This window comes from Miscanthus floridulus, chromosome 12 (assembly GCF_019320115.1).
Source record: "Miscanthus floridulus cultivar M001 chromosome 12, ASM1932011v1, whole genome shotgun sequence".
In the NCBI taxonomy this organism is placed as follows: Eukaryota; Viridiplantae; Streptophyta; class Magnoliopsida; order Poales; family Poaceae; genus Miscanthus; species Miscanthus floridulus.
Genome location: NC_089591.1, coordinates 55,140,445 through 55,164,644, shown reverse-complemented (window position 1 = coordinate 55,164,644; position 24,200 = coordinate 55,140,445). Strand labels below are relative to the sequence as shown.

The 24,200-nt window shown below is 45.3% G+C and overlaps 1 protein-coding gene across 1 annotated transcript; it reads left to right on the top strand.

Annotated features, from left to right (window-relative positions):
* Window positions 1–15,845: 15,845 nt before the first annotated feature.
* LOC136497987 (uncharacterized) lies at window positions 15,846–16,770 on the top strand. Its single transcript, XM_066493908.1, has one exon. It carries the CDS (start codon window positions 15,963–15,965, stop codon window positions 16,545–16,547), a length of 585 nt encoding a protein of 194 aa, XP_066350005.1. The 5' UTR covers window positions 15,846–15,962; the 3' UTR covers window positions 16,548–16,770.
* Window positions 16,771–24,200: the final 7,430 nt, after the last annotated feature.

Here is a 24,200-nt window from a genome sequence, read left to right as displayed (position 1 = left end):
GTGGAATTCGGCGGTTACGCAAAGAGACTCACGATTTATACTGGTTCAGGCCCTCGACTTGGTCGAGTAATAACCTTACGTCCAGTTTTGGCGTTAGCCTATTTGCGTTGTATTGCTTTGAGTATCGGGTATGCCTTCTCCTCTTACAATGGGTACCCTCACCAGCCCTTTATAGTCCAGGCGTTGAGAGGCGTTGTTTGTGTTCTATTTGGATACAAGGTCAGAGTCCTAAGCTACGATTCGGACGCCTTTCCTTGTATAGTTTGAGTTGGAGTTTCGGTTTTGCACGTTGCTTTGCTCCGCGTTCTTCTTGGCGATTGGGCTGTAGGCCTTGTTACCAAGGCCTACCTCCCTACAGTATGGTCTATGGGGGGCCCGTAGGGTTCCCCATCGACAAGCCCTCGAGTATTTCATGATTGAGTTTCAAGGGCCGAGTTGTTGTAGTCTTGATCCGGGTCCTTCTTGAAGTGAAATCTTGAGATGGTCTTCTTTGATTCTTCTTTTGGCTAATGTGCACTTTTGCTTGATGTCCCCCGGGTTCTTTTTCCTTTGAGTGCAGCGAGTGCAATTTTGCAAAAATTGCACTCATTGAGTGTAGCCCCCGAGCCACTTGTTTTTTTTGGTACAAAAAAGCTGGAGGGTCAAAAAATTTGAAAATATGTTTTTCTGTGGTAGGTACTTGCAGCCCCCGAGCCTTCTCCGGGTTCTTTTCTGTTGAAAAGAAGCTAGAAGAAGGGTCTTGATTTGTACTTCTTTGGTCTTTGTCTTTTGCTAGTCACGGATGGGTTTTGTATAGCCATGAGTGAGCGTCTTCTTTTACTTTTTATCAGGAATCTTGCTTTTGGGCACTATTTGCCTTTGTTGCTTTGCTCTTTTGTTCTTTTCCTCTCTCTTTCTTGTGATCTTTAGCCTTGTTTACCTCTGGTTTGCTATAAATACCTTCTTTGTTGGTTGTGGTTCTGCCTTGAGTAGGAAAATTCTTCTTCAATTCTTTCTTTATTCGTAGATATGCTGGTGTGTGAGGTTGAGCAGCCCCCGGGCTTATGCTTGGTTGGTAATGATCATGCTGCTCTATCTGTTCTTCTGCGTTCGAGCGGCCGCTGCTGCCGCCACTAGGTTCCTTGTTGCAATATTTAAGAATCTTGTCTCTATCTTATGTCTGAGTTTATCCGGTCCTGTTTGGCCGTCTGTAACCTTTGTATTTGTCTTCGATCAATGAGATTTATAATTTTTCTCTGTCCGAGTTCTTTTTCAACTGTAATCCTTTGACACTGTAATTTTGTATGTGATCCTTCACACGTCTCCGAGTTGTTTGTTTGGCTGCTTATTGCTGCTGTCATTCTGGTTGTTGGAGAATTCAATGTGTCTTCACAGGTTGTATTGCTGCTGTGGAATATTCTCTTGGATATGCTTTATCTTGTACTGTGGTTGTTCTGGATATGTATTATTCCTTCGTGATGGTCTAGTCACATCTAATTTTTTACTGAAGTCCTGGCTCTGCAGTGGTTCACATGGTTGTCCTTTTGGAGTTCTTTTTTCTTCCATGAGTCTGGCATATGTGCATCTGAGTTGTGCTATAAATATGGCCTGTTGCTGATACCCTGCTGTGCAGTTTCTTCTTCTTCTTTTTGTAGTCATGGATATTATAGTTTGGGAGCTCGACGAGCCCCCGGGCCTGTTCTCTTTCTTCTGTTTTCTTCTGCTAGTAAATGGTGTAGGTCTTGTGATAGAGACTAGTAGCAGGCTAGTCTCAAGGTGGTATTTAGCTGTAAGGGATATTGAGGCAAATGGTGTAGGACTTATGATGTGAGTGATGTATGTTGTGTTGCCTCATCTTCCAGTGCCTGCCCTTTCTTTTTTGTTCTTCTTACAGTGATGATTGGCGCGTGTTCTGGCTTGTTCTTCGACAGTCCGTTGTAGATCAGCCATTATTCAGTCTTCTGCTGTGCCATTTAGGTTCAGTCCAATACAGATCAGCACGTGTTGAGAGATGATGCCGGGTTCTTCCATATTGACGTGGTTGTCATTGTTAATCTTGGATGACTTGTGTGTGCCTTCTCTGTCACCTATAACAATCTTGGATGTGCGCCTTTCCTTTGGAGAAAAGTATGTTCGAGTTGTTTTATCCTGCTTGGTAATATCGAATCTTGGTTCGAGGGTTGCAACCTCGTGCTGAATGATTTCCTTTGCTTTCTTCGTCGAATTCATCAGATCTTGTATTCTGTTGTAATCTCAATGTACCTTTGATGAAATGAAAAAATATTCCTTTCTGCTCTATGACCGAGTTGTTTATTGATGTGGCCGAGCTCTTTTGTATGTTTGTACTGTGGTGTTTTGTCATGACTGACTTATTGCATCCTTCTTTCCTGGTTGCCTCCTTGTGAATGTGTTAATTCATCATGTATCCATTATAGTCTGAATGGACCGTTGCCTTTTCGTTTTGTGTGCACGGTAATTGTGGAACGGTAACTTTGAAGGGCCTCTTCAGGCAATCCGCGTGATTTTGGGCCTCGTGGGCCGTGTATTTTTCTTGTATAAAGATAACTGCTCTGTTACTATTGGCTTAACTTGCCTTTGCAGTAAAAAATTCTCCAATCTCAGCCAAAACCCTAGCTCCGTTGTGCCTTCGATCTCCTGCTATTTTTGTCCAAATCTTTTCTTTGTTTTTCTGAGATGGTGGCGAAGAACAAGAGCAAGAATAAGGGTAAATCTATCGACGAGGAGGCGTCGCTCAAGGTGATCGAGAACACCGAATTTGTTGTGATGCGGAAAATGCAGAGGCAACTCCCCAAGCCGTCGACTTCGGAGGTGGAGTTGGATCTGCTTGTTGCTCATGGCCTTCTTCAAGAGAAATGTCTCTCTAATTTCTCTGGTCCTGGTGAGCACGATGTCCCTTCTCCCACTCCGAATCAATCTGTTCTTTTTGTTCCTTTTGTGCGGGCGAGGCTCTGTTATCCCCCATCCGATTTCTTGCTTGAGTTTCTTGGATCCTATGGGATTCAAATCCATCATCTTACCCCTAATGGGGTTCTTTTTCTTTCTACCTTCGTGCATTTTTGCGAAGTTTTCGTTGGAATTCCTCCAAATCTTCTTCTTTTTTGTTATTTTTTCCGTGTGCGTTTGTCAGACAAAAATAATACTCCTTTTCTCGGCTGCTGCCTTATCCAATCCCGCTAGGGAGTTTCTTTCCCTTCTCTTACCCTTTCTGATTCTATAAAGAATTGGGCGGAGAAGTGGTTTTATATTTTAAAACCTGCTCTTTCCTTTTCTCATGATCTTTCTAGTTCTTCCCGTTCCCCTCTCTATTTGGAAAGATAAAATCTCTTCTGCTGAGCGTGCTACTCTGAAGCCTGTACTCGCTCAAGTTGCGGTGCTTAAATAGGCAAGCTTAAGTGGCAATTGTATAGTTGCCAGTTTCTTGTGTCGCCGGGTGCAACCTCTTATGCAGAGGGTGCATTACGGCTTTGAATATACTAGGCCCTCAGATCCTTCCTGACTTGTTCCTGATGTCGAGTTGCCTGAGGAGGTCATTCTTGAATGCCTGGGGCATATTCTGGGTGGGGTCTCTGTGATGCCTGCTCGTGTTGAAGAGTATGATGCTGCTCATCCTCCTCCTGAGGTAAGTGGTAATCTCCTCCGAGTTCTTTTGGGTTTTTGTAATTTGTATTCTGTTTTTGACTTCTTTCTTCTTCTCTTGCAGGGTTTTGGTCGGTCTTTTAAGCTTGAGATAGCTGTTGCTGGTGGTGGCGGGGCTGTTGTTGAAGAGCCCGCTGAAGAAGGAGATGAAGATGATGATGCCGTTGCTGAGTCCTATGGTAGTTACTGCTACTGGGCCTGGTTCTTCTTCTGCCAGGTTGATTACTGGCTTTTTTGAAGGTCACCATTCCTACGTTGAGTATGTTCCTGATCCTCAAATTGCTCAATATATCTTGTCATCCAGGAAGCGGAAGTCAGAGGTTGCTGCTAAGCATATTTTACCCAAGAGGCAACGTTCAATTCGTCAGATTGCCTCAACAGGTAATGTTCTCGTAGGTGAGCTTGTGCTTTCTCCTGTGTTGTTTTTGCCTTTGTCTTTTGGTTTGCTTTGTTTTACTGATCCCAGCTTTTGTTGTCTTGATAGAAGGCTGGTCTGTTGTCTTGAGCGAGGTGGAGACTAAGGATGAGGTCCCCTTGATCACTTCGATCGTAAGTCTTCTGCTGTAAATTTTCTTGTGCTTGTCTTTTTGCTCTTTTCCTAAATAACTGAATTGCTTTTTTCATTATAGTCGGAAACCGGCACCTTGTGCCCCTTCTGTGACAGTTGAATCTACTTCTGTCCTGGAGGCCCTCCCAATCCCCTCCTTTGAGGTGGTTGAGGATGATTTGTTCGATGTGCCTCTCTCGAATCTTGGCTTCTTAGGGGTGGCTGGAAACTTTAAGAAGGTTATCAAGTAAGTATATTTATCTTGTCTTCTGATTCACCATTTTTGCTTTTGTCTCTGACTGGCCCGAGCTCTTTTTTCGAATGTAGGCCCTTGGAGGATACTTCTTCTTCCCTAGCTCTTGATGCTGGTGGACCTCTACAAGATTTTACTGCTGGTAAGTTATTTTCCTGTTTATGCTTGCTTTCTTGGTTTTTTCTTTTCTGTCTAATGGGTTATTTTCTTTGTAGCTTCTCTTCCACGTATTGCCTCTCCTACTCTGCGTGTTGAGGAGGAGGCTATTGGAACTCTGGTGTCTCCTCCAATGGAGCACCGAGTTGAAGTGAACTTAGGCAGCCCTTTTGTTGTTCCTATTCTGCCGACCGGGTTGTCCCTGTTGGACAACCTCAAAGCAGCTGCTCGGGAGGATGCAGTGAATGGGGAGCCGGCTGATAATAATCCTTCGTCTATTGCTGCTGTGGATGCTGCTGGTACTTCTAGTGCCGGCCAGCCTTTGACTTCTACTCCAAGTACTCTCCTATTAACTCAGGGTGGGGAGGAGTTGGTCCAACTCAGTCATGTTGAGCGGCTGTCTGAGTTGGTTTCTTTGTGGGAGAATTTCTCGGGCGCGTATGGCACCAAACTCAAGGTATTCGAGTTCTTTTTAACTTTCGATATTGGTTTTTTCTGCTGCTGTCTCACATATTTTTGCTTTGCAGTCTTTATTTCAAGATTAGGATGTCTTGTTCGGTCCTCATGAGGCGCAATTTACTGCCATTGCTGAAGCCAATTTGAAAAGAAAGGAAGATGAGCTGGCTCAGACTGAAGTTGTCCTGACTTATGAGAAGGCGTAGCATGCTCTGATGGAGTCCGCCCTCAATGCTAAGGTGCTTGAGGCTGAGAAGGTGCGCGACTCATCTTTGCATGCTGTTACTGCTGCTCAAAATGAGATCTCCGCGTTGAAGAAAGAAAAAACTAGTGGGTTCTCCTTTCTTTGCATACTTGCTTTTTCTGCCTTGTTTTTTGTTTCTTTCTTTGAGTTCTTTGTCTGTTTTCTTTTCAGCTCTTGTTAAGGATAAGGAGAGTTGGCAGAAAGAACAAGAGGAGATGGTCAATACCCTCTGTACTTCTCAAAATCAAGTTGAGTCTGTAAGTTCTTCTTCTGATATCGAATTGAAAGAGGCCCAAGATTTATTTGCTCAGGCCAAGCTGATTAGATCTGGAGCTAACTGTGACCTTGTTCAGGCTTTGAAGTCAGTGCAAGATTTGTAGGAGAAGTTAGCAGCTGCCCATGATCAATTCTGGGCTCTCCAAACTAAGTTGACAGGTGCCCAAGATCAATTCTGGGCTCTTTATGAAGCTATGAAGCCTATTATTGCTGCTATTTGTCGCCAGGAGGACTTTGCTCATGGGTTGAGAGGCATTATCCCGGTGTTGTCAACTCGATTTTTTGAGTTTGTCAAGGGTGGTTTTTACCGTTGTGTAAACAATGTTATATCCTTCATCCGGGTTGCCACTCCTGATGCTCCACTTCAGCAGATTATAGATCCTTCCGTGACTGTAGAGTTTGCGCAGCGATGGGATGAGGCAAAGGTGGAGCCTGGTGGTCTTACAGACCAAATCTTGGAATAGATGGATGTGCTTCCTGCTGTGCCTCCAGCTCCTTAGATGTTTTATGTAATGAACTTGTGGTTTCTTGTAATATATACTTGCCTCTGAAAATATGATCAGGTTTTGCCCTGCTTTTGAATTTGTCTTTGACTAAAATGAGCAGGCTTTGACCTGTCTTTCTTTTTCTTCTGAGATGTCTTTGCATAATATGGAAAAGTTTCGCCCTGTCTTTCCTTGTGGCTTTTTTCTGCTTTGCCATAGCTTGTTTCTTCTTATGATGTAGTAGAGTTGATGGAGTTGATTATACTTTTCTTGGGGTAATCAACCGATTTGTACTGTAGATCGCTCCTTGGGCAAAGTAGTCGATCATACCGCTCTTTGGGTCGACGACCGAGTTGTTTAGAGTGTTTGTGCCACTCTTTGGGCAAAGTAGTCGATTGTACCACTCTTTGGGTAGACGATCGAGTTGTTGGAGTGTTTGTGCCCCTCCTTGGGCAACGTAGTCGATCGTGCCGCTCTTGGGGTAGGCGACCGAGTTGTTGGAGTGCTTGTGTCCCTCTCTAGATAAAGTAGTTGATCGTACCACTCTTGTGGTAGGCGACCGAGCTATTGGAGTTCTTGTGCCACTTTTTGGGTGAAGTAATCGATCGTACCACTCTTGGGGTAGGCGACCGAGTTGTTGGAGTGCTTGTGCCACTTCTTGGGTGAAGTAGTCGATCGTACCACTCTTGGGGTAGGCGACCGAGTTGTTGGAGTGCTTGTGCCGCTTCTTGGGTGAAGTATTCGATCGTACCACTCTTGGGGTAGGCGACCGGATTGTTGGAGTGCTTGTGTCCCTCTCTGGGTGAAGTAGTTGATCGTACCACTCTTGGGGTAGGCGACCGAGTTGTTGGAGTGCTTGTGCCGCTTCTTGGGTGAAGTAGTCGATTGTACCACTCTTGGGGTAGGCGACCGAGCTGTTGGAGTGCTTGTGCCGCTTCTTGGACGAAGTAGTCGATCATACCACTCTTGGGGTAGGCGACCGAGTTGTTGGAGTGTTTGTGCTGCTTCTTGGGCGAAGTATTTAATCATACCACTCTTAGGGTAGGTGACCAGACCCATATAGCACAACCGTTTCTGGGTTGGCTGTTTGCAGGGTAAGTAAGCAATCGTACCAGCTCTTGGGGTAAGCGATTGTGCCCGTATAGCAACAACTGTTTCGAGGTTGAGCTGTTTGTAGGGCTGCCCCTTTTTCCCCAACCTGATTATGGATTGGTTCTGTCTGTTGGACAGGGCTGTCAGTCATACCATCTCTTTATGGTAGAGTGACAAATGCTAGCTTAGGTCTCCTTACCCAAGAAGCTATTTGGCCGTTGGCTGTCAGTCAGACCATCTCCATATGGTTGAGTGACAAGATTGCCCATGTAGTGCAACCATTTCCGGGTTGGCTGTTAACAGGGAAGCCCCTTTTTCCCTAACCTGATTACGGGTTGGTTCTGTCAGTTGGACAGGGCTCATATTTGAAGCTGTTCTTCTTGAATAATCTCTGTTTTATTTCTCTTGAAACTTGAGTATAATCTATTGTACTTAATTGTAGAATCTTTTGAGCTGGCTGATATGCCAAGTGTTCTTTATAGGTATTTCATCTGGAGTCATCAACTCATATGTGTCGGGTCCTGTTGCTATCTTCACGATGAAGGGTCCTTCCCATGGACTGAGTAGTTTGTGTCGTCCATCTTTCTTCTGGATTAGTCGTAGTACTGAGTCCCCTAGCTTTAGTGATCGGGGTTGAGTACTTTTGTCATAATGTCTTCATAACCCTTGCTGATATCTTGCATTTTGTATGATTGTACTGTCTCTTATTTCTTCTATTGAATCAATTTCTAACCGCCTTGTTTCTTCTACTTTGCCTTCTTCATATTGTTCTATTCTTGGAGATAGCCATATTAAGTCGGCTGGTAGTACTGCCTCTAATCCGTAGACCAGAAAGAACGGTGAGTATCTAGTTGCTCTGCTGATCTAGGTTCTTAGACCCCATACTACTTTCGGTAATTCGTCGATCCATTTTCCACCATAATCTTTCAAATCTTCATATAATCTTGGTTTTAAACCTTGTAATATGAGTCCATTTGCTCTTTCAACTTGTCCATTGGCCTGCGGGTGTGCTACTGATGCAAAGTCGATTTCTATCCCACAATCTCTTGCCCAGTATTGGAATTCTCTTGCTGTAAATGGTGAATCAAGATCTGTGATTATTCTATTGGGCATGCCGAACCTATGCATGATGTCTTGTATGAATTCCACTGCCTTTTTGCACTGTATTTGACCAAAGGTTTGTATTTAATCCACTTTGTAAATTTGTTGATTGCCACAAATATGTATTCGAAGCCTCCTTTTGCTTTTTTTGAGTGGTCCGACTTGATCTAGCCCCTAGCATGAAAACGGCCAAGCCGGCGGTATGCATATTAAGTTGTGAGCCGGCACATGTGATTGTCTAGCAAACATTTGGCAATTCTTGCATGTTCTGACGAGCTCTCCTGCATCTTTGAGTGCTGTTGGCCAATAGAAACCGGTTCTGAATGCTTTGTCGACTAGTGTCCTAGAGGCTGCATGATTTCCATAGCATCCTGAGTGGATTTCATCCAAGATTTCCTTTCCTTTATCTGTCGGAACACATTTAAGCAGTACTCCTGATGATGCTGCTCTTTTGTATAGTTTATCCCCCACCAGAACGTAGTTTTTGCTTCTTCGTACAACCCGAGTTGCTTCTGCTTTGTCTTCGGGTAGTTTCTTCTCTTTGATAAAATCAATGTATGTTTGTCTCCAATCACTTTGTATGACTATGATTTGTCTTGACTGGTCTGGTTCTTCTGCTTGATCTATTTCCATTAGATCTGTTGTCTCCTTCTCTTTTTCTGTGTTTCCAAGTTGTTTGATGGATGGGGCTGTGAGTTCTTCCACAAATATATCGGGTGGTACTTTTGCTCTATCTGATCCTAATTTGGCTAGCACATCTATTGCAACGTTGGAATCTCTTAGTACATGATGGATTTCGAGCCCTTGGAAATTTTTCTCCAATTTTCTAACTTCTGCACAGTACGCATCCATATTATCTTTTGTACAATCCCAATCCTTGTTGACTTGATTGATTACTACAGCTGAATCACCGTAGACAAGTAGTCTTTTGATCCTAAGTGAGCTTGCAACTCTTAGACCGTGTATTAATGCTTCCTATTCTGCCTCATTGTTAGTTGCCTGCCAAAGTATTTGTAGCACATATTTTAATTATCTCCCTTCTGGTGATATGAATAGTACTCCTGCTCCAGCTCCTTCTAACTTTAGGGAACCGTCAAAATACATTTTTCAATGATCAAGTATTGGTTCGGGTTCTTTTTGACTAATTTCTGTCCATTCAGCAACGAAGTCGGATAATGCTTGAGATTGGATTGTTGTTCTTGGTTTGAAGTCTAGGTTGAGAGCACTGAGTTCTACTGCCCATTTTGATATCCGACCTGTTGCATCTTTGTTGCGTAGAATGTCTTGAAGTAGAAAATTGGTTACTACTGTAATCTTGTGTTCATGGAAATAATGTCTCAGCTTTCTTGATGATATCAACACTGCATAAAGTAGTTTTTGCACATGTGGGTATCTCACTTTTGATTCTGTTAGTACTTCGCTTATGTAATAGACTGGTCTTTGCATTTTGTATGCGTGTCCAGGTTCTTCTCTCTCAACCACAATTGCTGTGCTGACAACGTTCTTGGTTGCTGTAATATATAGCATCATATCCTCTTTGTCTTTTGGTGGTGTCATTACTGGTGATGATGCCAAGTATTCTTTTAACTTAAGGAATGCTTCTTCTGCCTCTTCTGTCCATTCAAAATTTCCTGCCTTTTTCAATAATTTGAAGAAAGGTAGCCATTTTTCTCCTAGTCGGGAGATGAATCTGTTGAGTGCTGCCATGCATCCTATAAGCTTCTATATGTCTTTAACTTTCTTTGGAGGTTTCATATCCATGATGGCTTTAACCTGCTTTGTACTTGCTTCAATTCCTCGGTTACTGACTAGAAACCCGAGTAGTTGTCCTGATGGTACCCCAAAAATACACTTTATGGGGTTTAGCTTCCACTGCCATGCTTTTAGATTCTTGAAAGTCTCCTCAAGGTCTTCTACCAATGATCCAGGTTCTTTTGTCTTGATTACTACATCATCAATGTATGCTTCTGTATTTCTTCCGACTTGACTCCCCAAGCAAGTTTGAATTGCTCTTTGATATGTTGCCCCTGCATTTTTTAGCCCAAAAGGCATTGATTTATAGCAATATGCCCCAAAGGGTGTAATGAACGAAGTCTTGCTTTGGTCTTCTTCTCTTAAGGATATTTGATGATAGCCTGAATAGCAATCTAGAAAGGATAACAGAGCTGATCCTGCTGTCGAGTCGATGATTTGATCAATCCTTGGTGGGACATATGGATCTTTTGAGCAATGTTTGTTGAGGTCTGTGTAGTCGATGCACATGCGCCATTCTTTTGAATTCTTCTTCTCTACTAGGACCGGGTTGGCAAGCCAATCCAGGTTGATTATTTCTCTAATGAATCCTGCTACCATGAGCTTGGTGATCTCTTTTTTGATTGCTGCTTTTCTGTCTGGAGCAAATCTTCATAACTTCTGCTTAACGGGTTTGGATCCTTTGTTCATATCAATTATGTGCTTAGCCAACTCCCTTGGGACCCCTAGCATGTCTGTTGGCTTCCAAGTGAAAATATCTTTGTTGTCCCGAAGAAAGTTGGTGAGCGCGAGTTCCTATTTGGGGTCGAGATTTGCACTGATGATTGTTGTCTTCTCCGGATCACCAGTCAGTAGGTCAATAGTCTTGGTAGCGGCTTCTTTTAGTGGTGCGAAGTTGCTTGGTTTCTTAGCCAGTATCTTAATCTCATCTGGGTTCATTTCGTTGGCCAGCATTGCAATTTCCTTTCATTCCTTTATATCTTGTAATCTTTTGGATATTTGTACTGCTTGTACATCGCAATCATGTGCTTTCTTTAGATCTCCTTTCAATGATAATACGCCCTTTGTTGTTGGCATCTTGAGCAGTAGGTATGGATAATGTGGTACTGCCATATATTTTGTTAAAGCTAGTCTCCCAAGTATTACGTGGTAGCATGATTCAAAGTCTGCAACTTCGAATTTGATAAATTCCGTCTGGTATTTGTCTGGTGTGCCAAAGGTGACGAGTAGGGTTATCTGTCCGAGGGGCATAGCTGCTCTGCCAGGTACTATTCCATAGAATGGTGTGCTTGTGGGTGTCATTAGACCTTCACAATCCAGATTCATCCTTTTGAGAGTATCTGCGAAAATTATGTTAAGCCCGACTCCTCCATCGATGAGTACTTTAGTTACTGCTACTCCTGCGATAGTCGAACCTAGTATCAGCGAGTAGCATCCTGCGTTTGCTGCACTAGTCCATTAGTCTTCTCTTGTGAAGTGGATGGGGTACTCTGACCAATCTAGATATCTTGGGATGGCTGGTTCAGCTGTCATGATGGCTCTGTGAGCTAGTTTCTCTTATCTTTTGCTTCGTGTGTTAGGAACACCTGAAAATATCACCGCTAATTGGCATTGGGGTTCTTGATAATCTCCTTCAGCTCTCTTTTCCTCCTTCTTGGATTCTTCTTGCTTTGGCTCTGAGTTGTTTTGATTCATGTTTTCTCTCTTCATGAATTGCCGCTAAAAAGTGCTGCATTCAACTAACTTGTGTCTGGCCCCTAGGTGTATGTGGCACGGCATGTTTTCTATGTTTTCCGGTGCTCTTCCTCGGTAGTTGGTACTCTGATAGTTGCTATTACTGTTGTAACCGCTGTTGTTACGGTTGTTGCTATTGTTGTAGTTGCCATTGTGATTGCTACCATTATTATCATTACCGTTGCCATTGTATCTTCTTTTGTTGTCTGTGGTTGCCACCATATTGTCCTGCCTTGGTCTTTTGTCTTGCTGTCTGTAATCGGGTCTTCTATTCTCTAGGTTGTCCCTAGCAAATCTATGCCGAGTTCTTTCTTCTGACGAAATTAGCTTCTCAACAATCCTCTTGAAGTCTTCATTTGTTCTTGGGTTCTCATTGAAATAGTCCTTGTATTGTCAGTTTGCCCAGATTTCTTCTACAAAGGCCTCTATCACCTCCCTATCAGTAATGTCATGGACTTGAGCCCTGAATTCTCCAAATCTTCTATAGTATTCCCTTAGACTTTCTCCTCTCCTTTGCTTTACTCCTTTCAATTCGGCTGCAGTCATTAGATGGGTAATAATGCCTGCGAAGTTATTGCAGAAAGCTTCTTGCAAGTCTTCCCAATACCTGATTGATCTTGGCCTCAATTGGTCAAACCATTGTAGCGGCATTGCTTCGAGGGCCATTGGGAAGAATAGAGCCTTGATGTCGTCGTCTCCTCCAGCTAATTCAATAGATTGGGAGTAAACCCTTAGCCATTGTCTTGGTTCGACTTTGCCATCATACTTGAAATGATTTGCTGGTTTAAACTTGTGCGGTAGCTTTAAAGTTTGTAGTCTTCATGCGAAACAAGGAAATCTATCGTATGGTTCTGTTCTTTTGTAATCTGGCGATCTTGCCCTTCTGTAATAAGACCTGTCTTCTTTTAACTCAGACTCTCCGTAGTCATCTTCTTTGTCAAATCTTCTTGATATTTCTTGGTAGCGTTGGCTCAATTCTGGTTTGTCTCTTTCTTGTTGCTTTGAGTATTGTTCCTTCCGTCCATTGATATCAGCACTTTCTACTGGTCCTATCCTTTGAAAATTTGATTTTTTGGGTGGCTGCTTCCTTTGTGGCTCCTGTGGAATTTCTTTGCTGGGTTGTTTTTCTGATCCCCCGACTTCTTTCTTCCGGTCTTCCTTTGCTTTCCTGTTATTCGTGAGGGTATACAACTCCTTTGTTAATTCTTCAATTCTTTCCCTTTTTGTATTTTTTGTGGCTTCTTTTTCTGCCTTCTTTTTGTTGTATCCTGTTAGCTCCGCTTTGTATTTATTCCAGACTTGCTTCCTTTGTTTAGCCCGGTTCCTCCTTCTAGCTTTCAATTTGTTCTTCTTTAGCCTTGCTAGTCTTTGCTCATCATTTTCGTTGCTATCGCTTTTCTTATCTGGTGAGATGTTGCCTTCTGATTCGTCTGAAGATTTTATATCCGGTATCTGTGGTGGTTCCAAAGGTTGTTCTAACTGCTCCGCCATGTATACAGTATACCTCTTCCGAGCTTTTCTTGTACGGTATTCCATCCTTCGTTTGGTTGAGCTGTCTATAGTTTCTGAACTGGATCCGAGTTCTTTTCCCTCTTGATAAGGTAGTTCTTCAACACGCGTGCCAGTCTGGACTTTGCTTGAGGTGAAAGAACCTGGCCAATGCACCACACAATCTTGCGGGGTCACTGTCATGATCATCCTTTCTTGTGCTCCCTCCAGGAGTATTATTCTTGCTGAGTTCATCTTGTTTTGGGTAAAGTGTTGATAGACTGATGCCGCGTTGCGCAGTCCGTAAGTTCCCAAGTTCTTCTTTGAGTTGTACGGGTCGTATCCCTTCGCGATCGTTGTTGTGTCTCCGAGTCCAATTAGGCTTGGCTCTTGTGCCGTGAAGATTGTCTTGGAATCGGGTTGTATCTCTTTTTCAGAGTCGGTTTCGTATCCGCTTTTTTCCTTATTCCGAGTTATATCCGAAGTTGAGAGTTTCGTCATCTTCTCGGCGAGTTTGTATTGAACTTCGTCATCGAATTCTTTTTCTTCTCGGAGACGGGTACGAAGCTTGCCGTCGCCGTCAGCCTTGCAGATCCAGGATCCAAAGACAAAGGTTGTTCCCACCGAAAAGGTCATCTTGAGGTTGAGGTCCGCCGAACTCTCGAGAAAAAATTTGTCGAAAGCCCTTACCTGGCGCGCCAGCTATCGATGTTTTACCACCGATAGCCTGCCACGGGGGTACCCGGGACAGTTGTTCGGGCTTCGGCGAATAGCAGAATTCGGTGGTTACGCAAAGAGACTCACAATTTATACTGGTTCAGGCCCTCGACTTGGTCGAGTAATAACCTTACGTCCAGTTTTGGCGTTAGCTTGTTTGCGTTGTATTGCTTCGAGTATCGGGTATGCCTTCTCCTCTTACAATGGGTACCCTCACCAGCCCTTTATAGTCCAGGCGCTGAGAGGCGTTGTTTGTATCCTATTCGGATACAAGGTCAGAGTCCTAAGCTACGCTTCGGGCGCCTTTCCTTGTATAGTTTGAGTTGGAGTTTCGGTTTTGCACGTTGCTTTGCTCCGCGTTCTTCTTGGCGATTGGGTTGTAGGCCTTGTTACCAAGGCCTACCTCCCTACAGTATGGTCTATGGGGGGGCCGTAGGGTTCTCCATCGACAGGGACTTTAGTCCACCAAACTAAACATGGGTGACTAAAGTTTAGCAGCTGGTTTAGCTGGTTAAATTTTAGCAGCTTCAATCCAAATGTCCAAAACAAATGATGCTGGTTAGTAGGATAGTGGCACGACATGTTACGTGTATCCCTGGATTGATCAACTGCCACTCTGCGATATCAGGAAACTAACGCCTAACATTCAGGTCGTAGGGGAGTTGAAGTTGCCTGAGAAAAACGTTTGGTAAAACATTTTTTCATAGTATAGGAGAGAGAGTGGAGGATAAGAGAAGCTAGTATTTTTTTTTTAACTCCACGCGGCTTTCCCTCCCCATGAGAGTTGTACCAAAGGTGGCATTAATCTTCACAGTCATGTTTAGGAAGCTAAAGCCTAACGTTTAGGTCGTAATGCTCTGCTTCACTGGTGAAACAAAAGTTATTTAAAAAAAAATTGTTTGATAAAACAATTCTCATAGTGAATAGGAGGGAGGAAGCAAGAAGAAGCTACTATTTTCAACTCTAATAAATAGGAGGGATAGTTAACAGCGATGATTATTATTACCATCTCCAAATCAAAACAAGCTAATCGTGCTGGTTTCTTTTTGATAAATTAGCAACGAGGGCTGTGTTTACCTTATTACAATTTTTTTTTAGGATTTGCGATTATGAAGATAACACTTTGTTTTGTTCGGATCCCTAGTATACGATTTGTGCAATCGAGAGACCATCTCTGTTTACTTTGAACTTATCAGCCCGACTTATCATCCATGGTATTTTTCTCTCACAACAAAACAACATAAGTCAACTTATCAGCGCAAAAATCATTAGAAGAACAGCCAAGGTCATCCAACTCATCCAAGCTAGTGAAGTGTCATCGGCTTTGATGGAGTAGAGAACATATGTGGAGATAATTGAATGGAGCGGCGTATGGCAAAACGACTACGGCCTTGTTTAGATCCCATCAAAGTTTCAAGTTTTTTCACTCTCTCTCTATCACATCAATTTTTAGCCGCTTACATGGAGTATTAAATATAGGTAAAAAATAACTAATTACACAGTTTAGTTGGAAATCACGAGATAAATCTTTTAAGCCTAGTTGGTCCACGATTGGATAATATTTATCAAATAAGACGAAAATGGTACTATTCATCAGGTTGAAAAAAGTTACAATCTAAACGAGGCCTACAAGAAGCTTCTCTTTTTCCGAATTCCGAAGCGGGCCCACGAGAAGTTTGTCGGTGTGCAGAGAGCAAGCAACGGGAAGATCCCTGCTGCGTGGCGTCGCGACCGACACGCGGGCCCGTCGCGCTCCAGTCCATGCCACGCTAAAGCCAGCCTGGCCGCGCGCCTCCAACGGCCGGCTAGCCCCTCGCTTTCCAAACTAGCCGTTGCGCGCGTCGCCTTCGTCCCCGTCTCCTCCTCAAACGGTCGAATCCAATGCCCCAACCCCCATTTAAACCTCTCCGCCACGCCGTTCCTCCTCGCCTCACTCCACTTCCTTCCTCCACTCTCCTCTCCTCGCGCCGGCAAGCCCCACGCGACGCGCGCCTCCCATCCCTCATTCCCTCCCATCCCGGCACCATGGGCGGCCTCTCGGTGATCGCGCCCCCCGCGAGGGACTCGGCGTCCCCGCAGCACCGCCGCGCGCGCCGCGCGTTCCTCGTCTCCAACTACCTCATCCTGGGCTGCGCCTCCGGGTGCGGCTTCCTGACGCTCTCGCTCCGCCTCGTCCCCTCCGTGGACGGCTTCCTGCTCATCCTACTCCACGCGCTCACCGTGGCGGCCGCCGTGGCCGGGTGCGCCGTCATCGCGGCGTCCGACCCGCCGCGGGGCCGCTGCTACACCGTCCACATGTCCGCCACCGTCGTGGTCTCCATCCTGCAGGGCGCCGCCGCCGTGCTCGCCTTCTCCCGCACCGCGGAGTTCCTCTCCGACGGGCTCAAGTCGTACGTCCGCGAGGAGGACGGCGCCGTCATCCTCCGCATGGTCGGCGGCCTCGGCGTCGCCATCTTCTGCCTCGAGTGGGTCGCGCTCGCGCTCGCCTTCGTGCTCAGGTACTACGTCTACGTCGACAGGGAGTGCGGCGGCAACCCGATGCGCCGCAGCGCCAAGGTCGGCGGCGAGGACGGCGGCGCCGGCACCTGGCCCTGGCCCTTCCAGGTCTGAAGACCGGTGTCATCGGCCTGCGACAGATTGAACTGAGAACCATGGGTTTTTGGAAGGGAAATCAAGCGTCGAGTGTTGTTCTACCGATAGAACTATGTGTGTGGGGATGGGATGTTGTGATTCGTTTGTTGGTTTTTCATTATGTGGCTCTGCTGTAATATCATAATTTGTAATGCTATCATATCATATAATAATTATTTATGTATGTGAAATTGCAGTCCAATCACCTCTCTCTCTTTCGATCGAGTAGTCTGAATTTCTTACGAGATCTGAACAAAAACAGCGAATAGTTAGAAAAGAGCTACGGGGTATATTTGAATATTTGATATGATCATGTTCGGCCGTTCGGGCTGTATCCTGTACTTGGAATGGAACCGGGTATGATAGATATGGAATGCCAGTTGAATGTGGCACACAAAAGACCCGGAGGACCCTTAATTTGGGCATCAACGACTGAAGAGCCAGCATCCAGGGAAGCGACTACGCTACATGGGCCTTTTCCAGTGAGCTCCTCCCCCATACATTCGAATTCAGTGGTAGATTGCTCGAACCTTCTTTTCTCAAATTCAGTTTGAGATAAATTTTTTTTTGAGAAAGACAGCATCAGAATGACGGAGCAGAATCATTCTTTTTCAATAAAGAACAAACAAACACATCTCTAATTCCGTGACCTATCAGCAACAAATCGGACTAACCCACTAAGCTATCACGATTAACGTCTTGACAGTGACAAGGCTCAGTATTCCCGTGTGTGTCGGCATTTGGCTGCCCCTGCCCTTCAGTCGAGGTAAGACCGAGTTTGGTTCTCTCCAGTGGCACTTGGACACCGATGACCTTGCTCGGCTTGGATAACTCTATCTGCTTCTTGACGTGACAACGAGGCAAAGTTCACTCCAAGCCGAAGTTTCCTCTTTTACCGAAGCAAATAATCCAACCTTTCATTAGCGGTCTGAAAATGTGAAAAGCAAAAGGAGGGCAAGTAATTTCAATGAGACCGCGCCGAAACATCTGTATTATCGCCGGTCTCTAGTCCTGTACCTAAAATTCCACTGATTTCGACGCGCTTCGTCGAGGAAATTTAACCCCCAATCATGCCAGCTTTGACGATTTACGGTGGGTTACGTGCCGGGCATGACGCCAAGTGGCCGGGCCACGTCGAGGAAATTTAACCCCAATCATGCCAGCTTTGACGATTTACGGTGGGTTACGTGCCGGGCATGACGCCAAGTGGCCGGGCCACTAGCCTTGCAGACAGCTGCTCTGGAGACCGCGACCTGTTTGGGATCACTGAATGAACGCGCGCAGCCGCCTTCAGGCGTTTTCATTTCAGACCTGAAGATGAAAGGAACGAAAGCTAACCGGATCTATCACACGCACACATCAACACCCCTCATGTTTCCCCCGCTGAAACCGGCAACTGATGGAGCCGCCACTTGCCAGATGCCAGGGCTCCAGCTCCCGCTCCCGCTCCCGGTACGGGACGACGGGGACTTGGCACCGGCAGCCAGCAGGAACCCTCAAAGTCACCAACTGATGGTTCTTGGCAGAAGCAGAAAGTTGTGCCTGGTTAGGCAAAGGCTTAATTTTCAGCTGATGAGCTGAGCTGATCAGGTCAGGTGTCGTTGAGCTGCTCCACGATGGGCGTATATTTTGTACTATTTTTGTAAGCCAAGGTCGCCAAACACATGGTCGGTGTTGTCACTAAACTATGCCATCTCCGTCCACCCTCGACGGCCAGTAGTGCAGAGCTACTAATCGATTGGAAAATACGTCGGATTACAAAATAGTGACCACCTAACATTCTCTTGCTGGCGCGTGACAGTGAACCGCACTTGCCGATCAAGCAAGATTAACTACTGTGCCCTAGTGGTTAGCTCGCTTTGAGTCACTGGAGCGGAGGAGGTCACCGGCCGTAGGCGCCTAACCACCTATGAGAGGTGGTGTAGACTTCAGTTGTCTGATCAAATGCGTGACGAAATAAAGGTCGTCTTGGAGATGAACTTTTTGGAGGTAAAAAGGGATCTGGTTATGGTGGACAGATTTCTCCTCCATCTAGAAATATGACATAGCAGTCACACTACCGGAGACGACTTCTTTATCGAGTGTCTCATACTTTGCCGAGTGTTTTTTATCGGACGCTTTGCAAAGAGACTATTTGCCGAGTGCCATCGAGAAAGCACTCAACAAACATCTGGTACTCGACAAAGAGGTAGTTTGCCGAGTGCCGAGCACTCAGCAAACAATAACACTCGGCAAAGACCAGGTTTGCCGAGTGTCGGGCACTCGGCAAACCAGAACACTCGGCAAAGGACCGCCGCCGTTAACCGTTTGCCGAGTGTCTTCTCCTGACACTCGGCAAAACACTGATTTGCCGAGTGTCATTTTTTACACTCGACAAACCATATTTTTTTCACTTTTGACCTCCAAACTTTTTCTGCAGTCCTCATACAATATCTGGTACTCCATGTTTCAATGTGGCACATTTCTCGGATTTTTTCTATATTTCTTTAATTTATTTCATTTAATTGAATTTTCTTGAATAATTCAAATTATAACGGCTAGTCATTCGAATAATGAAAAAAATAAATGAAAAAATGATATTCATGTTATTTAGTATAATGCGAGGCCGAATCCAGGAACATACCACCAATTTCGAACATCTTATTCACGAAACATGACCACGAACTTGCGGTTGAGTTATTTTTAAATTCTATAAAAAGCAAACGAAGACCGAAAATCTTGAAACTTATCGATATGTCATGATATCATATGTGGAGGCTGTGATAAAAAAGTGAGAAAGTTTCGCGCAAGTTGTCACGTATGATGCTTGCAAACCGAAGAATCTCCGAAGAAGCAAGATTCTTCGGTTTGCAAGCATCGTACATGACAACTTGCGCGAAACCGTCTAACTTTTTTATCACAGCCTCCACATATGATATCATGACATCTCGACAAGTTTCAAGATTTTCGGTCTTCGTTTGTTTTTTATAGAATTTAAAAACAACTCGACCGCAAGTTCATGATCATGTTTCGTGAACAAGATGTTCGAAATTGGTGGTCTGTTCCTGGATACGGCCTTGCATTATACTAAATAACATGAATATCATTTTTCCATTCATTTTTCCATTATTTGAATGACTAGCAGTTATAATTTGAATTATCCAAGAAAATTCAATTAAATGAAATAAATTAAAGAAATATAGAAAAAGTCTGAGAAATGTGTCACATTGGAACGTGGAGTACCAGGTATTGTATGAGGACTGTAGAAAAAATTTGGAGGTCAAAAGTAAAAAAAATATGGTTTGTAGAGTGTAAAAAAATGACACTCAGCAAATCAGCGCTTTGCCGAGTGTCAGGAGAAGACACTCGGCAAAAGGAAAAATTAAAAAAACCCTCTTTGTTGAGTGCCAGTCGGGGTGGCACTCGGCAAAGAATTTTAAAAAATAAAAAATACTTTGCCGAGTGCCAGATCGGGAGCACTCGGCAAAGGGGATTTAACCCGCCGACCGAGCCGGCCCACACACACCGCGCACACACACACACGCACGCAGGCACGCCCGCGCCACCCCCCCCCCCCCGCCCGCGCGCGCCCACGCCGCCTGCGCCAGCGCCGCCGCCGCTCCCACGCGCGCTCGCACCGCACCGCCGGAGGAGGAGAAAGAGAGGAGGAGGAGAGGAGGAAGGAGGAAGAAGGAGGAAGAGAAGTAGGAGGAGGAAGAAGGAGGAAGGCCCCCCCCCCCCCCCCCTCGCTCCCCCCCACGGTTCCGCTCCTTCTCCCTCGCCTCCGCTCCGCTCCATGGACGCTCTCTCGTCGCGCCTCCCGCCGGATTCTTCGAACATCTTCTTAGGCTAGAGGAAGGAGGAGAAGGATTCCTAACTTCTTCGAGGGGAAGAAGGATTCAGGAAGGAGGAAGAATGAGCAGAGGGGGCCCTCGGTCGCCGTTGCCACGTCCCTGGCGCTTCCCAGCCGTCGCCTTGTCCACCGGCGCCCTGACCCCTTCACCCAGCCGCCGCCCTACGACTCCCACTAGGTATACCCTATCGTCGTCGTCGTCGTAGTATTACTAGTAGTTGTGGTAGTAGTAGTGGTAGAGTAGCAGTGGTGGTAGTCGTAGGAGTCGTAGTAGTGGTTGTGACATTGTTATATATATGTGTTGAATATAATCTTGTGCATGTCGACCATCGTGCCGTTCATATATATGTGCATGTCGGCCATCGTGCCGTTGGTTTTCTTGCAGGTTTTAGAAACCTCACCGTGTAGGGGAGGTGCTGCCGAAATTTTGTATTGACAGTTTTATGTTTCTTTTTTTACAGAGAAGAGCCCGTCAGAGCGGAGCCGGAGTACCTCGGTGACCCCGATCGCCTTCCTCACCGCGGCGGGTCTGCCTGCACCACGTCACCTCGCCACTGCACGACCCGCCATGGCCCCGCTAGCCTGACTCCACCGCCACCCTAGATATAACCCATCTTTCCGTATCATGGTCGTAGATCACATAACCCAGTTAGGCGTCTCCTATTCGAAAGAGATACGGTTGAAAATATGCAGATATTTCCATATCTAAAACTGTATCTGTTTTGAATTGTTCACGTTTTTTGGACAGCCCGCGGATGCATAGGTGGGGTTAGTTTCCATGGTCTGCTATGATCCGAGACAGAGTTTCGGCATCATCTCCCTATTGTTCTCTGGATACACACTCTCCCTGGCAGGACGTGTATTTGGAGAACAGCGGGGAGGTGCTGCCGAAATTCTATCTCGGATAGGAGTAGAGCATGGAAACAAACCTCATCTACGGATCCACAGGTGGGATTATGACCTATCCTCACTTATTAGATAGTAGGAACATCATGTAGATGCAATTGATGTTTATATTACTCGCCGCTATACATGTTAGAGGATGGAGGACCATGAGTGGATGTACACGGGTCGCGCAAGTCAGGGTCAGGTCACCAATGAATGGATCGACAAGACCGATGCTTTCTTGGAATGGGCATTTGGCATGGCTACTAAAGGAGCGAGTAAAATTTGCTATCCTTACATCAAATGTGCAAACAGGAAAAGACAAATGAAGAAGGTCATGGGGGAACATCTTTGGAAGAATGGATTTACGGTAGACTATACCCGGTGGGTCTACCATGGTGAAGCCGATTGTATGAGAGAGGAGGTGGTGAGACCACGCGTCGAGGATTATGATGCTGATGCCGGGGTAGCAGACATGTTAAATAACTATCACAAGGCACAGTTCGTTGAAGGACGTACGAAGGAGGAGCCAAAGGCAACTACAAAGGCGTTCTACGACATGTTTGCTACGACACAGAAACCCCTTCACGGCTAGACAAAGGCTTCTCAACTAGATGCCATTGGACGCATAATGGCGTTAAAGTCCTAATATAGCCTGAGTTGAGACGCCTTCGATGGTATGTTGATAGTTATTGGTTGCCTGCTTCTGGAGGGTCATCTTCTGCCAAAGAGCATGCACGAGTCATAGAAACTCCTTCGTGTACTTAAGATGCCGTATGAGCAGATACATGCTTGCCCGAAGGGGTGCGTCCTATTTAGGAAAGAATACGTGGAAGCAAAGTACTGTCCAAAGTGTAAATCCTCTAGGTTCCTGGAGGTAGATTCTGGTGATGGCCAGAAGAGGCAGCTTGACATTCCCATGACAATCCTATGGCACCTTCCATTCATACCAAGGATCCAATGGCTATACATGACCAAGAAATCCATGAAACAAATGACATGGCACAAAAATGGCAAATGATAAAATCCTAACAGGATGATACATGCATCCGATGGTGAAGCATGGACCCACTTTGATGGCATTCATCGTGAGAAAGCTAAAGAGGCTCGTAATGTACGTGTTGCATTGGCAACAGATGGGTTCAATCCTTATGGAATGATGGCTGCCCCATACACATGTTGGCCCATGTTTGTTATCCCCCTCAATCTCCTCCCCCCACGTATGCTTTCAACGACAGAACGTATTCTTGTCATTGATAATTCCTGGACACCCGAGAAATAATATAGGTGCGTTCATGGAGCCTGTGATTAATGAATTGGTCCATGCTTAGGAGGAAGGGGTATGGACATACGATCGAGCTACAAAGAAAAACTTCAAAATGCATGTTTGGTACCACTACTCCCTGCATGACTTCCTAGCATATGGGATATTCTATGCCTGGTGTGTTCACAGGAAGTTCCCATGCCTAGTATGCAAGGAAGGTCTGAGGTTCATTTGGTTGCAGAAGGGTGGCAAGTATTCATCGTTCGACAAACATCGACAATTGCTCCCTCTTGACTATGCATTCAGACAAGACATCAAGAACTTTATGAAAGGTGTCATAGTGACAGACCCTACACCACTGATAATGACTGGTGCCACGGTTCATGAACAGATAGATGGTCTCGTGGTCAATCCAGAAGGTGGTTTTGTGGGATATGGTGAGCAACATTTGTGGACTCATAAGTCGGGCTTGACTCGGCTCCCCTATTTTGATGACCTTCTCCTTCCACACAACATTGATGTAATGCACACTGAAAAGAATATCATCGAGGCACTTTGGGCAGCAATCATGGACATTCCTAACAAGTCAAATGACAACGTTAAGGCTAGAGTGGATCAGGCAACATTATGCGATAGACCAAACCAACATATGAAGCCTCCTAGTCGCGACAAGACATGGAAAAGGCCTAAGGCCGATTTTGTCTTAAGCAAGCCCCAAAGGAGGGAAGTACTAGAATGGATCTAGACATTAATGTTCCCTGATGGGTATGCAGCTAATCTGAGGAGGGGAGTGAACTTATCTACTATGTGAGTCTTAGGGATGAAGAGTCATGACTACCACATATGGATTGAGCGGCTTCTTCAGGCGATGGTTCGAGGCTATGTCCCTAGAGCATGTCTGGCTAGTGCTGGCAGAGTTGAGCTATTTCTTTTGCCAGCTTTGTGCCAAGGAGTTATCTCGGATCATGATTGCTGACTTGGAAAGAATGGCACCTGTGTTGCTCTATAAGTTGGAGAAGATCTTTCCACCCAACTTCTTCAATCCAATATAGCATTTGATTTTGCACCTCCCGTATGGGGCATGAATGGGGGGCCCGTGCAGGGCCGTTGGTGCTATCCAATCGAGAGATGTCTAAAGGTTCTTCAAAAGAAATGTAGAAATAAATGCAAAATCAAGGCTTCTGATGTAGAGGCATACATTCTGGAGGAGGTGGTGAACTTCACAACAACATACTATGGTGACAACCTCCCTAGCGTGCATAATCCACCCCCTCATTACAATGCTGGCGAAAAATGAATCGAACCTTAGCCTTTTTCGAGGGCAACTCGGAAGCACAAGTGCATCGACCCCAAGACCTTGAATCATGAAGAGTGGTACCATATCATGCTATACGTGTTGACCAACCTTGACGAAGTGGCGCCATACATGCAGTAAGTTCTCAACAAACTTGTTAAATATGTCGTCACTATTCTGCATCCAACCCCCTTGTTTCTCATTGGTACATGGAATTTCTTTATGAATTCTGGTGTCAATCAAGGGATCCTACCCCGCAGCAGCTAGATACCCTTCTTAGACAGGGTGCGGGAAATGGAATGCCCAATTTCATTTCTTGGTTCAAACAGAAGGTACCGTCCAATTTAGCTCGTACTT